At 46.7% G+C, this 18290-nt stretch overlaps 7 protein-coding genes across 7 annotated transcripts; 6 read left to right on the top strand and 1 right to left on the bottom strand.

The window, feature by feature from the left end:
• Positions 1–257: 257 nt before the first annotated feature.
• Positions 258–1478, top strand: V1510DRAFT_358367 (kinase-like protein; the record flags this gene model as incomplete). The annotated part of the gene is made up of 1 exon (XM_066930909.1): positions 258–1478. One exon carries the CDS (start codon positions 258–260, stop codon positions 1476–1478), a length of 1221 nt encoding a protein of 406 aa, XP_066791887.1.
• An 802-nt stretch (positions 1479–2280) lies between these two features.
• Positions 2281–3123, bottom strand: V1510DRAFT_358377 (ras family-domain-containing protein; the record flags this gene model as incomplete). The annotated part of the gene is made up of 7 exons (XM_066930912.1): positions 2281–2399; positions 2432–2648; positions 2681–2774; positions 2812–2909; positions 2946–2972; positions 3009–3031; positions 3060–3123. The coding sequence occupies 7 exons, from the start codon at positions 3121–3123 to the stop codon at positions 2281–2283; spliced, it is 642 nt and encodes a 213-aa protein (XP_066791888.1).
• An 887-nt stretch (positions 3124–4010) lies between these two features.
• On the top strand, positions 4011–5715 carry V1510DRAFT_358737 (uncharacterized protein; the record flags this gene model as incomplete). The annotated part of the gene is made up of 7 exons (XM_066930934.1): positions 4011–4186; positions 4227–4265; positions 4299–4356; positions 4391–4766; positions 5038–5159; positions 5220–5607; positions 5642–5715. Coding segments are annotated over 7 exons (1233 nt in total), but the record flags the coding sequence as incomplete, so codon positions are not given.
• A 423-nt stretch (positions 5716–6138) lies between these two features.
• Positions 6139–7305, top strand: V1510DRAFT_409566 (uncharacterized protein). The gene has a single exon (XM_066932589.1). It carries the CDS (start codon positions 6463–6465, stop codon positions 7297–7299), a length of 837 nt encoding a protein of 278 aa, XP_066791890.1. The 5' UTR covers positions 6139–6462; the 3' UTR covers positions 7300–7305.
• Positions 7306–8657: 1352 nt separating this feature from the next.
• On the top strand, positions 8658–13572 carry V1510DRAFT_405616 (uncharacterized protein; the record flags this gene model as incomplete). The annotated part of the gene is given in 8 exon segments (XM_066932340.1): positions 8658–8937; positions 9253–9775; positions 9850–10087; positions 10204–11251; positions 11450–11687; positions 12749–13068; positions 13079–13335; positions 13567–13572. 8 exon segments carry the CDS (start codon positions 8658–8660, stop codon positions 13570–13572), a joined length of 2910 nt encoding a protein of 969 aa, XP_066791891.1.
• A 1797-nt stretch (positions 13573–15369) lies between these two features.
• Positions 15370–16512, top strand: V1510DRAFT_424557 (chaperonin 10-like protein; the record flags this gene model as incomplete). Its single annotated transcript, XM_066935102.1, has 2 exons — positions 15370–15411; positions 15496–16512. 2 exons carry the CDS (start codon positions 15370–15372, stop codon positions 16510–16512), a joined length of 1059 nt encoding a protein of 352 aa, XP_066791892.1.
• Positions 16513–16821: 309 nt separating this feature from the next.
• V1510DRAFT_88200 (thioredoxin-like [2Fe-2S] ferredoxin-domain-containing protein) lies at positions 16822–18287 on the top strand. Its single transcript, XM_066935812.1, has 3 exons — positions 16822–17329; positions 17384–17456; positions 17508–18287. The coding sequence occupies exons 1-3, from the start codon at positions 17316–17318 to the stop codon at positions 18141–18143; spliced, it is 723 nt and encodes a 240-aa protein (XP_066791893.1). The 5' UTR covers positions 16822–17315; the 3' UTR covers positions 18144–18287.
• Positions 18288–18290: the final 3 nt, after the last annotated feature.

An 18290-nucleotide genomic window follows, 5' to 3' on the forward strand; every position in this document is an offset into this window, starting at 1 on the left:
CGAACTTGTCTTTAGTACGTCGCCACAATAGTCATGTACTTCACAGGAAAACCTCTGATAGTAATCGGCATCCACAATGTAATCGTCGTTCTTCGTGTTCACGTTGCCCGTTTTGTGGAAATGTCATGGTCCAGCCTGACGAGGATTCTTATTTCGCTCGCTCAGAGTATCAATATGCTCCGCCTTCGCCCTCGCCTTCTCCCCCACCCCCGTCGGTAATTACAGATTATTTGTACAAATTGAGCGACCAGAGACTCATGTCTATTGACGGAGGGCGAAGGCTCATAGATCGCTCATACTTCAAGATACTCGAAAATACGAATGGTGAGCATACAACAAATGCCCATCTTGGTATATCATCTACTGCAATAACCCAGGGTTACTTTGATCGCTTCTTTGTTACTGAGCGCGAGCTGGGTCGCGGTAGTCGTGGATCTGTCAGTCTTGTCGAACACGTCTTGGATGGAGTGTCACTTGGCAGCTTCGCATGCAAAATTGTCCCGGTTGGTGACGACCACCGTTGGCTTGAGCGTGTACTTGCTGAAGTGAAAGTCCTACGTCTGTCTCACCCAAATTTGGTCAGTTACAACCATGTATGGTTGGAAGAATGGCAGATGAGTGCTTTTGGACCAAGCGTTCCATGCGCCTTCATACTACAAGAATTTTGCAATGGAGGAACGTTGGAAGAGTTTGTTTCCGAGAGAAAATGGCGTTCACTCGAGGGATCCGAAAATTCAACACGGTCTGTTGAACGCATAAAGAGGTGGGATCCCGCATCTCAAAGTGACGCTTTTTTGCCGGAAAATGTTGTGGTTTCGTTCCTCAAGGACATATCACTTGGCTTAAATTTCCTGCACGAGAATGGTTTCGTCCACAGAGACCTTAAACCTTCCAACTGTCTTCTCCATTTAACAGGAAAAAATATGCCGAAGGTTCTGGTGAGCGACTTCGGTGAGGGTCGGTCAATAGGATGTGAACGGGACGCTACGGGCACCACGGGAACTTTAGGCTATGCAGCTCCAGAAACTCTGATACCTAACACTCACACGGGCTTATATACAAACTTTTCGTTCCATACTGATATGTTCTCGCTGGGAATGGTGTTGTACTATATGTGTTATTCAACACTACCCTACCACCACGACATCGACACTGATTTCGAGAAACTACATACAGAGGTTATTCATTGGTCCGGCTACCAACATAGACACAGTCGTCGCAACATTTCGGCCGAGATTGAACGCTTTTTGGTCCGACTTCTGTCAGTCGAACCAGTTAAAAGGGGAACAACATCTGAGCTTTTAGAATCTCTGTCAGACCCGGGCCCAAGAAGTCCCATCTCACTAAATCCTGATGGGCCTTTGTCCAGCCAAGGTTTTTGGGAGGCGCCAAACTTTCAGGTCGGCGACCACAGTGATAATATCAGCTGGCCAATAATCGGATTAGGCTTGTTTATGCTCAAAGTAAGATCGCTATGATTCGAAAGCTAAATGCTAAATGTAAGATTTATACGGTAATAATCACTGTCCAGTTCGGTCGTACTTCTGGTCTCGTGATACACCTGGCATTGGTGTTAGCTACCATCGAATTTCTGAGGTAAGCTGATTTCGTCCCATGAGCATGAGCTGATGAAAGCTTTCATGGCATATTGATTGCGGCTAGCACTGCTTCAACGGGGTTTTTTATGACTACACACATCGCGCTGTTGTTCGCCGGTGCCGAAAGTTAAATTAGTGTGTGGACAGCGTGGTTGAAGCTCGACTTACGACTGCCACTGGAGATCATATGCAACTATAATTTTAGCTGATTTAGTAATGAAAACGTGTTTACGTATATAACACTAACATCCCCCAACTAATACCTCAGGAACATTCAACATTACAAAAACATAGAATAGAAAGGTAAATGACAGGCGGCCAATAGATGCACAAAAGCTGCGAAATTAAAAATGTGGTACGTGGGTAGGGTAGACCGATGATACACTGCATGGCCCTTACAAAAAGCGGTACACTAGGGAAACTTAAGCACAGAAATAGAGAAAAATTCGGGACGGACGAATAGATCAGAAAGAATATCCTTGCTTTTGCTACTGCGTCATTTCGCTACTAAATGTAATCGGTCGAGCGGAGCTAGTTGGGTGTGACCGCTCGGTCAAATCGGCAGTCTCAAAATTTATAACGACTGCTGGTGAGTCAACAGTCATAACCGTGCAGTAATGCTCTGTAGATAAAATTCAGTCTATTAACACCTTGCTCTTGTAAATCGAAACTCCGAATCCTACTAGCAAGTACATCCATTGTTTGTAGCCGCTGGGGCGCGTCTGGCAGGCCGCGAAATATCAACGCCCTTAGGAGTACCTCGTTGCCGCGATGACACATTCTCGAGAGGGAGACGGGTAGCTTGAATTAGCGACAAAGAATCAGACACATACCAATCGCTGTGAACAATTCCGTAACATTCTCACCGGTCTTCGCAGATGTCTCGAAAAATAGGAGTCCTGCTTCACGAGCATATGCCTCAGCAACTGAAGTCTCAACTTGGCGCTTAGCCGACAGATCGAGTTTGTTGCCTGCTAGGGCAATAATGATATTTTCGTTGGCCTGGCGTTGAAGCTCTTTCACCCACGATTTTGCCTTGTCAAGTGAGGCCTGATGTTAGCCATACTAGTGAGTTAACTTACAGCCTGAGTAATGTCATACACCACGACAGCACAGTTTGCATTGCGGTAATACATCGGAGCTAGCGACTTATATCTCTCTTGCCCAGCTGTATCCCTGTTGTTAGTTATGATAACGGCGAACAGAGACAAACCATATTTCGAATTTGATCGTCGTGCTGTCACCCAGAGCAATTGTCTGTGTTAAGAAAGCAGCACCGATAGTTGATTCCCGATAATCGTCGAATTGGTCCTGACATTAGAAGACTATTGACGAAAAATATCATACCTTGACAAAGCGAAGCACCAGTGAACTCTGTCTAGTGAGTGAGGGAACAGCCAGTCACTTTACCTTTCCTACGGCAGACTCGCCTGCTGTCAGCTACACCGCGCACTTACGTACCTAAAAGTACCAGCTTGAATTGCGCAAATCGCGTAGCCGCGTTAGACGGACGAGGCGCACTCATACTGTCTAAGATCCTGAGTTGTAAGCTGGTGTGATATCGTCCACAGGTACTCGACTGTTCACTCTACTTTGGTACTGAGTGTTCTTATCTCTGTCGCGTAGTAAAGGTCTGCAAGTTCTGCGGCGCCGAGACGGATGACTTGTAAAAGGCCGCTTCTGCGATATAAAATTTCGCTATAAGGGTATTTTTATCTTGCCCTCTTGACCCTCGGATGATAGCTGGGGTTGATAAAACGAGGCGGTGAGTTTGCCCACTTGAAGATTGCGGTAGAAGATTGCGTATTGGTCCGGGTAACATATGAGTGGATCACTCCGGGTAACATGTGACCCGGTGGGCCCATCCGCCAGCGCCGGCGCCTCACACGCTGTTGCCTCCGGAAGGTCCATCGATTAGACACTCGACAATATCCTACTCTGCCGATCACAAACCAACGCGAGCATCTCATTCTGTCATCGAAAAGACGGAACGGTTGGTACGCGGCCTAGTGCTGAGCCAACCATTTACGTGTAATCAGAATATAGGTCACTATGCATGTACGCGCTTTGTGACTATTGTGTGACATAAACGTGAAATGTAAGCGGTCACCATAGGAGTGAAACTAGTAGAGGCACGACTGCTGTCCAGCCTGAAAGTGTCATGTGATAAGGCACATCCAGAACTCCCAATCTGAAAACAAGACTAGTGCAAACGAGGGTTGGGAATTCACCGCCATGAACATCACTCGTCTTGTCATTCCATCCCTCAGACATCATGGCCAGTATCGTGCCGGGACACTCTTTGGGATTCTTGGGTGAGCACATATGTGAAATCTAATCTAATCTCGAGTTCTTGGGTCGCCTTTGTTTTCTGTCTTCTCCTCATTGTACGAAAATCTCAAAACATTTACTTCGGTTGAAGTCATATACTCCGCCAGTGCGGTGTTTAATGCTGCCATAGTTCTCAGGCTGCCCGCGTTTGGTCTTCGACTACATTTTGATCCTTGTCGTCAATACTTACAGCTAATCGAGTTGGTAGATTTCAGTAAGACAAAAGTCTCATACCGATCTCAGGAGATTGTTTACAGGTACATAATGCGATAGAAGTCAAGCTGACGTCAGTGAAAGTGGCGTACCTCTTTTCAAGACTCTATATAAAACATTCGGGTAGATCATTCTCGTTTTCGTCGCTGATGACAGTCCAACATATCCTGGACGATTTGATATCGCCACTCATACATATGTTCTTTCATATCCTGTAAGCCCGGGTTTGTTGTACTGCTGACTTTCAGGGACTTGCCTTCAGTTTTTATCTGCCAGAGTCAGAATTCCCAAATTTTCAGGCTACGAAGGCTGAAGACTTCGTGTCGATCTTGTGGAACTCCGGGGTATGCTGTTCATCAATGGCGATTCTCAAAGGGACATATTGGCCACCAGCCAACCATGAGGCATTGCAAGCCTCTCGTTTGAGCAATTCGCGACCAAAATCTTTGTCAAGTCGGCCAGCTTCTGAATTTGCAAGAGCGTATTACTTAATTCAGCCTTCATGTACTGGAATTTGGGCATCATTTTATCCTTACTACACTCCTCAAGAACTGACAATCAATGATCCCCCGGATATTGTTGCCAAGAGCAACAACGCAATGCAGACAAGCGGCCGTACCCGTGGTCGTGGATCGAAAATAAGCAGCAATACTCTCGATGCTGAGGCCGTGGTAGAGTCCGCTTACAAATTTACTGATGATGTACTCTCTGATCCAGTTCGCACTCGGCCTGCAGCCTGGAATGATAACATTGATCGCCGATTTGATCCATTGCAACCCACGGATGGCTTGCGTGACATACAAATCATGCTCTCATCTGCGGGTAATCCGGTACGGTATTTCTCGAACAATAATAACGCAGACCATTCGGTTTCGATTTCACGCGGGCTCAATAGAGGAGATTGTTCTTGGGCATACTACAATGCAAGACACAATGCTTCTTCTAGGTGTGCCGTCGGAAACGTATAATAAACATGACTCGCGTCTCTCTATCCATCGTTTGCCGCACAAACAAGATGTCAAACTTGGGATCCCCGACTCTACTGACGCCGATAGCGAGTTTGATGACGTGTCGAAGGATAGCCTGGGAGCTACTGACGATGATGCTTGTGCGATTTTCTTCAACTATTTTGGACATGGTATCGACGTTTTATTCTCAGCCGAAACACACACAGCACAAAAGCTTGTGCTTCATGGAAACTTGCCCGGCACTTATTTATTTCAAAAGTATCAGCGCTGTCGTTGGACCATACTACAAGACTCGGTTGAGCATTCATCACTAGACATGCATACCCCATCTGCTGTTGTCTTTGCATCCTCTGAAGATTATATAGCAACTCCTTCACACTCTCTAAAAGGCCCTATGATAATCAACCGCACGTTAAATAGCCCTAGTAGTAGCGTCGAATTTGTTGACTTCGACGATCAAACATCAAATGACAATGCCAAGGGCTTTGAAACTACTGGTAAGAAATTTTCTGGCTATGCTGATTGATGCAGAGCTCTGGGGCCGTAACAATTTGATCTTTGAGGTCACAAAGCAAGGTGCAATATCCTCCTTAACTTTATTTTGAAGCTTTGCTGTGTGTCCTGCTGTTCTTTCCAAAATGTGTGTTCACCATAGTTTACAATACTCGCGTGGTTACCTGTTTTGCACACCGCGCACTAGACAATATTCAATATTTAAACAGGAGAGTCTCGCCGCCTGGCTACTCCGTGGTCTATCCCTTCAACACAGCTGGCCAGCTTCAAATAATTCACACAGGCCAATCAAGTCGTTGATATGATACTAAGCTGACACGCTACTCAGTTATTGAAAGCCACCGCGAGGCAGCTCTAAATAAAAAAACACGTTGGTAACGCGTGTGTATTAAGTTTACGACACACTAAGTAAAATAGGGGTAACCCTTAACCAAATTCACGTACTGGGCAGTCGTGTAGACGTAGTGCCTGCCCATATCCCAAATCACGGCCTAGAGCTGTTTTCCACAATCGCGTTACTAAGTTCTCCGACCTCAGTTATTTGGTTCAGTTGTTTTGTGTTTCCTGTTGATCCACAAAGCTTGAACTTCAACTGTACCTACTTGCTTGTAGCATCAAGAGGGCAGCTTGCTACAAAGCAACACTAGGTATGGTTTCTAATCCAAGTCTATATTGAAGTTGATCCACTTACATGTTAAGGTGATTTTGTTACTTCGCACAGGTGATTTCACTGTTACGCATAACGTTACGCATAACGAGGCCGTTTCGTCCGTCGGCACATATGCACAACTGTTGATTTAAACCGGCTCAGTTCCTCCAGCTTCAGGCTCTCTTGCCTAATGCTGCCTTTGCAGAGCTCTGCGGTAGGCTCTGCCACGGCCGCTAGTTCTCCAAGCACATCACCGGCAGCATTTTCTGAGCTACCTTTTCAGGCAGCAATCAAGCAAGAACCAGACTCTGCCCAACCTTATGCTGTCCATGCTAGGCCTTTATCAGCTCCGGGATATAAAGCCGCGTCGCCGATGAGCATCGCCGACCAGAGGCCTCTTTCTAGCCACAGTAACAAGGACGACGGCGAGCAACGAAGACTTTCAAAGCGGGTTACGTTTTCTGATTTACCTTTTCCCCCAGCATATCTTTCACCTCAGTCGAACGCTTTTTCTCCTGTCGCTGACCATGCAAAAAGTGATGGTACACGCGCCCAACGACGAGAGCGAAAGCTGCCAACAAAGCCCATACTCAAGTCGGCATGTATGGCTGCCTTGGAAACGAACTACCTAAAATCGACCGATCCGTCAATTGCTACAGGCACTGCAAATATAACACCGGACATTAAAATGAACTCAAGACCAGTTGACTCACTCTCGTTTGCATTGTCTGCATATCCGTCTTTCACAGCCATGCTTCAAACGATGTGCGAAGCATTGGCGTCTAATGATTTGACCAACAAGCTGAATATTTATCTGACGCTAAATTGTATCGTTCGTACATACAGATCATATCCTGATGCAGATATATTATTGGAAAAGGTACACAATCTGGTTTCATCAATCAAACGCGATGTGGAAGCACCCACGTTAAATTTATCAAACAAACACGACTCTGTCATGGCATCTGACCCACGAGTGTATGTATGCTCCAGTTTCCAACTAATAACAGTGTTGTCCAGTCATTAAAACTTTTGGGATTTCTATTCGCTAACGATCGGATCGCCCATAGCGTGGAGGCCGAGCTGGCTTCTTGGTTTCTGCATAATAGTATAGAATCTCTAGAAAATATCTCTACAAAGAAGACAATCTTAACCGCTCACATGGCTTTTCTCTCCACCCAGAGACTACCTTCGCCTCGAATTTTCACCTCCGAAATCGGTGCTCGTATACTCAAAGCTGTTCAGTTGTGCTCCGAAAAATCGCGTGGAATAGAAGGGCAACGATACCATGTGTACGATATGTTGCTGGACTTGAATCCGAATTTGATGCAGGCAAATATAGCTGAGTGGTTTCCTAAAACATTTTTTGCTTGCTTCGAGGACAATAGTGCAATTCACTCGAAGGCAGCCGAGCCTCTCTACTCATTTGCCAGGAAAAATTTAAACGACAACACCATCGGCAAGTTTTTGCTTGACCTGTTGGAAAGCCCACTGTCAACTATTGCGACGTACTCGACATCTCTCCGGCAATGTGAAGAGGCTTTGGTCAAACATCCTCAGACTGCCATGGGTTTTTGTTTTCGCCGGATAGATGAGTTTTTAGAGGATAAGGAAGAGTTGCATGTCATCAAGATCTGGAGACTTGTCGTTACGCTGTTATCTTCATGGGGCGATGAAGAAGATCAGAAACTTATCAAGTGGCCTCATTTAGCTGCTTGGTTGGATATAATTCGCCGCTGTTTCAATTCACAAGACCTAACGATACGCGTGAAGGCTCTGACTGCATGGGACCATCTCATATATGTATGGCTTGGAGGTCCACACACCAGTGACGAATACATGACCAGAAAAATGAGGAGATGCTTCCTAATTTTACTCTCCCCTTTCAAATTGCTAAAGGATTCCCGGCGCGAAGTCTTTGGAGCTTTGTTAATGATGCATGCAAAAATGCTTTACATGGTTTTAAGACCATCACCTTCTCGTCAGAACAGTCTGCTCCAAAACACTCTCGCGTGGAAAAGACTGGTTTTACCTATAGTGCATCAAGGCTGCTTTCGGAACGTCAACGGTGTGGCGTTTGGTACCCGAGTTTTATTTCATCTCTTGGATGGGCCAACAAACTCAACTAGTCATTACGTCACCCCTACCGTGGAACCAGGTATGAATCTCTCACAGCTATCGGTACCTTTGGAATCATCCTTGCTAGGGTCTAGTTCGGTTCCACTGCGAACCGTATGTGGCTCATCAATATCTTGTACAGGGCCAATAATCAGCACAGTTTCCTCTGGAAAGTCAAGTGCAGATATTTGCTTTGGAAGGCTGTCAGCGTCTGACATGCCGAAGTTGAATCCTCGCTGGATACGTGCGAATGCAAAGCTCATTCTTATGACTGTATCAAGATTGTACGATCTGGTAATTGTTTGCAATCCAGAGTTGTGGACTATGCCTTCTTCAGAAAACGATCTCCGCGAGGACTGGACTACTGAGTTCGACCCAGTCTTTCTTGGCGAGTACAAGCCTTTCATTTCTGTGTGGGCTGCTCTTTTGAATGGTATTCACTCGGTAATTCAGCGAGAGGTACGCCCTTCTGCAGAGACCATGGACGCGATAGCCGCTTATTGTAACTTTCTTAAGTGTGTCCTTCAAAAGCCTGCTATGAGTTTCGGTAAGATATACTCTAATTAACTCCTGACTTTAGGGTGTTTTCATTATATGATAACGTCTGCTGTACGCGTCTTCGGGATTATCCCATTTACTGAGAAGACTTTGTCACTCGATGACGTGGATGACTTCATTCCTGTTCAAACTCCCACCTCAAGGAATCTATCTCTGAAGCATACTATGACGATTAGTGCTGATGCTCCCCTCATACGAGTTTGGAGATTACTGCTGAAAGTCAAGCCATCGCTAAAGAATTTGAAGGATCCGACAGATTTACTTGTCACAAACAGGGTTAACGACTACCTATATTGTGCGACAGCCATTCTTAACTTCTCAGTGTCAATGATATCATCCCGCCGAAAGAGAATCAGTTTTCTGAATATATGTTTCTCAGCCGTTCTGTCTTCACCCAGTGACGAACAGGAACTTAACGCCATAGAATGTCGGGCTTTTTGGTCTTTTGTTTCCAAGCGAATAAAGTATGAACTAACGGGTGATCATGCACCAGTTGTTGGTACGATTGAGCTCGAGTTCAACAACTTAGATGAAATCAACGACATTGCTGGTATACTCGATGTTGGCTACAAGAACTCGACTGATGATGACGTATATGCGGTTTGGGTACTTGCATTCAGCAAGTACACTATGGTGCTCATGAACCCGTTGCTGAAAAAATTACTACGTGATATCGAAGGATGCAAAAGCATCAATATGTTTCAATGCTTGAAAATGCTACTCACTGAGTCCAACGATCTATGTAGACCACACGTCGCCACTACTGGTACTCCTAGACGCCAGACTGAGAATTTGATGAAAAACGTCAAGTACAACAGAGATACACAGTGAGTATGGCATTTATGCTAAGTACTAACGCCAATAGGACAGTCACTCTGCTTCTACATCTCCTCACGTTCAGCTTGCAGCGCTGGGGTATGGTAGCGCAATACGGGTCAAAGGAAGACAAAAATATCAGACGATTTGCCATTGCTACTTCGGAGTTCCTCGAGAGATTTCTATTGAAGGTTGCCACGTCATTCACTCATGAATTCGTCTTGAGCAAAATAACAATACTAGTGTCGCTATCCAAAGGTTCGCTCCTGCGCTGGATAAAGAGCGCTAGCCTGTTAGAGAGATGTCAAATGGAATTTGACGAGGTAAAGTTTTAATTTATTTTGGTAAGCTAAAAGCCATTTAGTTCTGGGACCTACAAGAGGTATTATTTCACATCCTGGAGATGTGCTTTGACGTGAATCATTCGCTCTTTCAGCAGATCTTCCAGGTAGTCTTGTGTTGCATTTCAAATCGAGAGATTCACATCCGCTATAAGAAGCTCGGAATTCAGTTGTACAGCCATATATGTCGAAAAGATCCTGAAGCTCCGAGTATATCCAGCTCTGTTCGTGAATTATTGGAGATTACGCAGCAGTGTGTGGAATCAAATAATCTCAGCGGTGAAAATGTCTCTTCCGATAAATACTCGGCACACTTTCGAAGACATGACCGGGATCGTGCTTCCAGTGCCGATACAGAAGTTGTCGACAGGCATACTGCCGATAGAGATCTTGGCTTGAGTGCTTCGATTTATCATAGTTCCCGAGAGCGTGATATTGTTGCAGCTTCACAAACAGTAGCCGATCACAACAGTAGTCTCGAGATAATCGCCGACGGCGACACCACAGAGGGAGAGACCGACGAGGAAGGGGAGAAACACTCTAGTCAAGTCGTTAGCCATGCAACGGGAGATGACCGCCGGGACTGCAATGCAGAGCTGATTGTCAAGAATTTATCCAGTAGGGAGCCTATTGATTTCTGTGACAACAACACTACATCCATATGCGTTTCGTCCGACTCTTCTTCTGCTTTTAAGAGTCCTGAGAGTCCTTCTACTGCTCGCAAGCGGGATAGCATGCGATCATTGACAACAACCTCCGACAATTTCATACTGAAATCAATAGAACCAGCTCCAATTGAGCGTTGGCTTACGCGCGATAAGAACCGACCTCATGTTAGGCACGTTGGTGACGAAGCTCTGGGCCTGATTGAGTCCTTTCATACTGATAGAGATGATTTTACTAAGGAAGCCTGCGAAGACGATGCATCGTCTTTGGGAGCATCGGGTTCTCTACCAGCACCAATGATGGCGCGATCGCTCAATGGTGAAAACACGGGCATTCGGAAGTCCTCTAGGCTTGGAACGGTCCCGCCGCCGACGCCATCGCCAGTTACAACTGTGAAGAAGAGGGTTAAGCGCAAAGAGCCCAAAACTCATGACTGTATAGTTATCAACATTCCCAGATCTGGATCTGCTGCGGACACTAGTAATGTACCGCAACGTATAAACATAACCAAGAGGAAAGCAAGCGAAGATCGGGTGAATATGTATTCGAAGCCTGGCGAATGCATAGAAAATTGCTGCGATGAGTTGCTGACATCGGCTGTTCAGTCGAGTGTAACAGAAGAGTCTAGAGCTGCACGGTTGAAAGAGATAGAAACTTCTGATTCATGTTTGATAACAGAACCCTCGACTGAGAGCATAGACCTGTCGCGTGTTCACAACTCTCAGAACTTGTTATCGATGTCTGATATCCAGACCTGTTATGATGTGGCTACAGACCACGTCCAGCCAGAATTTAATGATGCCATAGAGGACAGAGCATCCTGTCCATCTTTACATAAGTCTTCTAGCTATTCCAGGGCCACATCGCAACAGTCGCCGGATTTAAGTTGCACTTCTCCCCAAACTTACCTGAACCGGTATGCTGGGCACTATTCTCCCCCCCAAGACGCGTCCCATTTTACGACCAGATTGTTCGAGCTGGCTCAATTATCACAGTTGCAATCAAACTCAGCGGAAGGATTCTTAACGGACAACGTCGGATGTACTCAGTCGGATAAAATTCGCCGCTCAAGCGTAGAGATGATGCTCGAGTTTAGCGAGCGAGCCCGAAGAGAAGCTTTAGGGATCGCACGCGGCAGCCGGTTGGCAACTATTCTGACGCCATTCAAGCGATTCTGGCGGAACTACACAGTTCAACTCGAGCACGAGAAGAGGACCATCTCGGCGGAAGCAATCGATCGAGACCAGGGTCCTCCAAAAAAACGGACCAGAATGCTATGACTGATCGAACAACTCATACTCAACAGACTTCTGTTAATGGTCAGTCATTCTTTGTATCCTATTCTACCCGATGGCATAACCAATTGACGACACGATTTCATTAGCGGTAGCAAAACGGGCACTCGAACTTAAAGGCAAGTCAGTGTATGGAGTTCTTGAATATTTATGAAAGCATGCGGTCTACGCATGCATGAGGTTGCATATGTTGGCGCAGGGCTTCTGCTTAGGCAGTTAAATCAAATACATCGCTTTAATATTTGCTGCATGCCACCGTTTCAAATCAGTAAACTGATCACACTAGATACTGCTAGATCTCACCCAGACTGTATATGTATATATCAAAGCCAGTATACTCGTGTATAAACTAAATACAAAGTCGTCACGAGCCGTTTCAGTCAAAATTGAAATTCGGTAGTATTTAATCTTAGATGAGCTTCTGTATGCAATCAATGCTCGCATTTGATATTTGTTTCAAATAGAACGAATATATGAAGAGGTTACATGACAGCTATTGGGAGGATGCGTCTGTGGTTTGCACACCACGCACACCGTCCCGCTCATCACATTACGACCGAGTAAGACATACACGCGAATATGAGCTAGGACGCGGTCATGTGCATGAGTACGAGTGTCGACATGAGCACAGTCACGATGTTAAACATAGTTCGAACTGCTCAAGTCACAACGCAAGATGTAGTCGCTGGCATCCAGACGGTTACTACCCTACGGAAGAAGAAATCTACAGTGGACAATACCCACTGCTAACGGTAGCTGCGTTGGCGGCATCGTCTGGAACTGGTGTTTCCTCGCCTACATCTACGACACAGTTATCCGGCTGTCACCGTCGATGTCCATGCAGTCCAGAGTTCCCTAGGAACAGACACGAACTAGAGACCAGGCACGGAAGCAAGCATCGACCTGACCATGACCGTCTGGAACATACCACACCTGGATCTCGATTTCCTGGTAGGCATGCTCATTCAGCTACGACATCGCCAGCGTCCTACACCCCTGGAGGTACACATAGTCCCTGCTCTCCACGTTCTCCATGCACTCCCTACACATCCCGTGGTGTGCCGCTATCTCACTCCCCTTGTCCGACGTGTGGTCCGCCTGCTAATTGGCACACGCTCGTTTGCGATGATGAGATTTGCTCGGCCCGAGGGTCGCCTACACACACCAGGTCAGCCAATTGTAGCAAGCACTCGTCAGTTTCAAGACGAGCACACGCCAAGCGTACCATATATAAGTATGGTCTTGGAGGTCATACCTTTATTGAGGCAGGTGAGTCTAATTCTGTTAATTTTCATTTTCACGGAAGGGGGTAAATTTTGAATACGCCCAAGGCGCTTCTTTGCTATAAGGTTCTGTCTTGGATCCTCCAGCGAGCTATCTCTTTGATGGCTTGAGTTGTTTACGCCCTGTTCAGAGAAAGCTCCGCAACGAGCACCGTGGACGTGTAGTGTGAACACCGCTGTGAACAAGTTTTGATCAAAATTTTTTACTTTTGTATAGAAATAATTGATGACGGCAATGCAGGAAGGACTGCGCCGATGAAATCCGAGGGCACTATCTACGACGAAAAAGAGGTCACCGTTTGCTGTGTCATTCTCTAGCCTCTGTGTTCTTGCATGACCGCAGTTGAGCGCAAGAAGGTAGGGCAAATTCGTTTTTTTTGGTCGTTAATATTTGGTAATTTAGCGTTACTGCTGGGACCCATATGACCTGGCCGCACGCTTAATCTGACACCGTGCCATTTTCGAAGACAGAAACACGTGACGTATCAGATGGCTCGTGCACTTCATTCGAAAGCGCAATGGTGAGCAGAAAAGCCCATGAATAATGGCTTCTGTCCGCTATACTGGCCGTACAATAATGGCGCCCACCTCACCTGGTAACGGCCGCAGACAGCGTGGCGCGGTGGCGCAGTGTCCGCCCGACCGGGTGCTTCGGCACACTTAAGACAATAAATTTCCTATTTATTGGTGCGGGGTACATATCCGTTTCTCCGGTTTCTTGCTTGTTACCTGCGAAGCGAGACGCATGGGGCGTCAAATTTGAGCAACCTCAAGCTAACAATGGCCTTTCAACTGGCGGCTGGTCTTGTAGAAGCCGCGACCGACAGCCGCAGCTCCGGACGTCCGTAGGTCACCACTAGTTTGGTAAAGAGAGCATCACACGTTGCTGGCGCGGCCTGGTCGCGACAGGTCCAGCCAGGCATGCTAGAAGCTCCGATGTTGCCATGCACTCTACGTCATGATGATCTAGTAACTACACATTCACCGCCGAGTCACATCAGCCATACCAGAACACACTCCATCAAAAATATTGAGATCCAGAGGCAGTTTTCCGAGAGTTCAGCTTGTGGATTAATCCACAGATATTTTTGTGAGGGAAGCCACTCAGAGGGAAAAATGTACGCTAAAGGCTCTTCTTAGTTTGGAAAGGTCTATTGCGGACGACGGGAGAAACGTTCATGTGGTTGTAATCAACAGCCGCCAGTAGAAGCTATTGGCGCATTAGATTACGGGTAGCCGGGATCAATAACCTCCGACCCAAAAGTACCACATAAGCGCTTCCGGTGGACCGTTCGTCACGTAACCCCTCTTTCCTATTTTGTCGGAAAAGAAATCTTGACTTTGATATATCGGACATCACAGGGTCACAAGACAGTCACGGGGTGCACCTCAACTCCCAATTCTCTCTATTACTGGCATTCAAGTGCAACATACGTGGCAGCAAAAAGCTTGTTAACTGTCAATTATGATGTCGATTTGATTAGATGAGGTCTCCTCTTGTCAACGATTGGCAGCATGTAGCGAAGAGATAGCCGAGAGGTACTGGAAGCTCCAGGAGAATCCTCTTTCCTACAGACGAGCCCGGCGGCAGATCTGTGTAACTTCTCATGTTGGTGAGCTCCTCCTCGCAGAGACCCCTCCCTTTTCCCCTCCCCCGCACCCCTCCTCTCTTTCCCCACCTTCCCATACGCCATTCGAGCCCCCCAGCTACTGCTGCTCATGCACAGGTACGCCTTTGCGTTCGAGCAGCAAGTCTGATGAGAATCTCCGCTGGTCCTTTAGCACAGTTTGGAGTGACAAAGATTCTACAGGTTTGTGCCACTGGGATGATCACTACGTGCCCTCACCCCGCTTTTCTTGGACTGCCGGCCAATTCCCAGCTGGGCTTTCGACCCATTCGCCCGTAAGATCCGCGTTTTAGACCACTTCAACGCGTATAAAGCTCGAACAAATTCCCTCCTCTACTCTATCATACGCACTCTTGTCTGCAATTCGATTACCTACTATTCCAAAGATCAGAATGTCTGCCATCGCTGGTATTCCCACCACCCAGAAGGCCATTGTAAGTTAATTGCCATACTGCTGTGTCTTCTCGATGTAGTGCCCCGCGATACCCCGCCCTCCCCCGCATCACTAACTTTGAAAGGTCTTCGAGAAGACGGCCGGCCCGCTCCTCTACAAGGACATCCCTGTGCCTACCCCCGGACCTGATGAAATTCTCATCAACGTCAAATACACTGGCGTTTGCCACACAGATCTGCATGCTTGGAAGGGAGACTGGCCTCTCGACACCAAGCTGCCTCTTGTTGGCGGCCACGAGGGCGCCGGCGTCGTCGTTGCAAAGGGTGAACAGGTGACCAACTTTGAGCTTGGAGACTATGCTGGTATCAAGTGGCTCAATGGCTCCTGCCTGTCCTGCGAGTTCTGCAACAACACGTTTGAGCCTAATTGTGCTGAAGCTCTGCTCTCCGGATACACAGTCGACGGTTCGTTTCAGCAGTACGCTATTGCGAAGGGCATCCATGCTGCTAAAATTCCGAAGTCTTGCGACTTGGCTGAGATCGCACCTATTCTTTGTGCCGGTATCACCGTCTACAAGGCTATCAAAGAGTCGGGTGTGAAGCCCGGCCAGTGGGTCGCTATTACTGGTGCTGGTGGTGGTCTCGGAACTCTCGCCATCCAGTACGCAAAGGCTATGGGCCTCCGTGTGCTTGGCGTTGACACTGGCGACAAGAAGAAGGCCTTGACAGCTTCGCTGGGCGCCGAGGTGTTTGTTGACTTCATGACCACCACGGACATCGTCTCCGACATTGTGAAGATCACCGGAGGTGGCCCGCATGCGGTTATTAACGTTGCGGTTGCCGAGAAGCCTTTCTCGCTCTCTTGCCAGTACGTCCGCCCTCGTGGTACTGTTGTTGCTGTTGGTCTTCCTGCCGGTGCCTTCATCAAGTCCGAGGTTTTCTCCACTGTCGTGAAATCCATTACCATTAAGGGCTCTTACGTCGGCAACCGTGCTGACACTGAGGAGGCCATCGACTTCTTCGCTCGTGGAGTTGTACGGTCCCCCATCAAGATCGCTGGTCTGTCTGAGCTCGCTCGTGTCTTTGAAGAGATGGAGAAGGGTGAGATCGCTGGCCGATACGTTCTGGACACCAGCAAGTAAACATGAAATTTCTTATTGCTGGTCCTTGTTCAGGTTTGATCGCAAGATCGTGATGTGATTTTTTTTTTGTAATAGGATTTATCCCTATTTTTTTGTATGGTAGGGGAACTACTTAGCCTTTAAATATAAAGCGATTGAATCCCCAGAAGAGTTCCAATCCGTCAGTTGCGGTAGTACAGAACGTCATGTAACGGCATCTAACCTTCTATATATATATTTACAGTGTTAACCTTGGTGGAAGAGAGGCACTGTCACCTTGGTGGATTCTTTGTGCATCTTTATCCGCTAGACCTTTCTTTTGTATTTGATAGCGCCTTCTTGAGCTCGAGGTGCAGAGCTGAAAAGGACTTACGTAGTAAACTTAATGTTCTGCTCTCACACTATCTGTCCATGGATATCGAGAGAAAGCTATTATTTGGATGAGCTTTGAATAAGCGCCGTTGTAGCTGTTTTGCTTTAAATCTCACAACGTTTAGGGAACACGGCATCAATTCCTCGAATTTGTTAGTATACACCCAGCCAATGAAAATTGCTAGAATTGTCTATTCAAAGAACTCTATTTTCGGCTCAGCTCCAAATTTTGTACCAGCTGTAGCCTATCAAGTGCGTTGCTAATTTTTGGACATCGCAAATATTTCTTGCGAAGAACCCCGTTCAGTAATCAGACGACTAGACTCTTGCTACTTGAATACTTTCACCACTCGATTCGTCTTGATTCGAAATGTCGGTTTGCGCGCGTTTCGTTCCGCGCGTTCGTGTCACCGTGTTGCGTACTTTGATGAAGAAGCAAGTGCGATTTTCCCATGCTCTTTCAACGGTAAGCTTCAACATTTCTCTGATAGCGATGAAAATCATAGATTTCCTATTTGATGGATTTCTGCGTCTCTTCTATATCGTTAATTACTGCTGCTTTGTTAGCTGGTGATATTGTCACTGAAGATTTGGTACAGAGCAAGAATCCTGCCAACTGTTTGAAGAACTAACTGACATGTTAGCACCGAAACACTCCAGAGAACAACCCTTCAATTCCCTTCGAATTCAATGCCGAGAATGTGGAGCGGGCCAAGGCAATTATAGCGAAGTATCCTCCGCAGTATAAGAAAGGGGCAGTTATGCCTCTCCTTGATCTCGGCCAACGTCAACTTGGGTTCACGTCTATTTCCGTCATGAACTACGTCGCTAAGATGCTTGATATGCCCCCGATGCGTGTGTACGAGGTGGCGACATTCTATACTATGTACAATCGTACACCCATGGGCAAGCTCCATATTCAAGTTTGCACCACTACCCCTTGTCAGTTATGCAATTCAGACTCTATAATGGAAGCGATCACCGGATACCTCGGAATTCAGCCCGGAGAAACCACAAAAGATGGACTTTTCACTATCTCGGAAGTAGAGTGTCTAGGAGCATGCGTCAATGCTCCAATGATCGCAATTAACGACGACTATTACGAGGATTTAACTGCCCATGGCGTCGTCAAGATTCTGAAAGCATTTCAGGCTGGTGAGACTCCAGTTGCTGGTCCGGAAAACGGTCGCAGAGCTACATGCGAGCCAGTCACGGGGCCGAAGGTCCTGACTAACCCGGAGCCTTTCGATGGACCTAGTTTTACGCGTGCTGATCTGTAAGGAATCATTGTCGGCTGAAGTTGAGTGCGCCACATCTACAGCCTAGTGGGCTTGCGCAACTACTCGATGGGAATCTTCTGAATAGCTTCAGTCTATAGTTTCATATTACATACAATATTGTTGGATATTATGATATCCTATTCGAAA

The sequence above is a fragment of the Dipodascopsis tothii genome (genome assembly GCF_038497935.1).
Source record: "Dipodascopsis tothii strain CBS 759.85 unplaced genomic scaffold V1510scaffold_1, whole genome shotgun sequence".
Lineage (NCBI taxonomy): Eukaryota > Fungi > Ascomycota > Lipomycetes > Lipomycetales > Lipomycetaceae > Neoaidaea > Neoaidaea tothii.

What these genes read in the sequence shown, in the direction of transcription:
- V1510DRAFT_409566 (XM_066932589.1), top strand. Translation starts at nt 6,463, where the DNA reads ATGCTGCCTTTGCAGAGCTCTGCGGTAGGCTCTGCCACGGCCGCTAGT.
- V1510DRAFT_88200 (XM_066935812.1), top strand. An exon ending in ATATTGTCACTGAAGATTTG is followed by an intron (nt 17,457 to 17,507) that starts GTACAGAGCAAG and finishes CTGACATGTTAG; the next exon opens with CACCGAAACACTCCAGAGAA.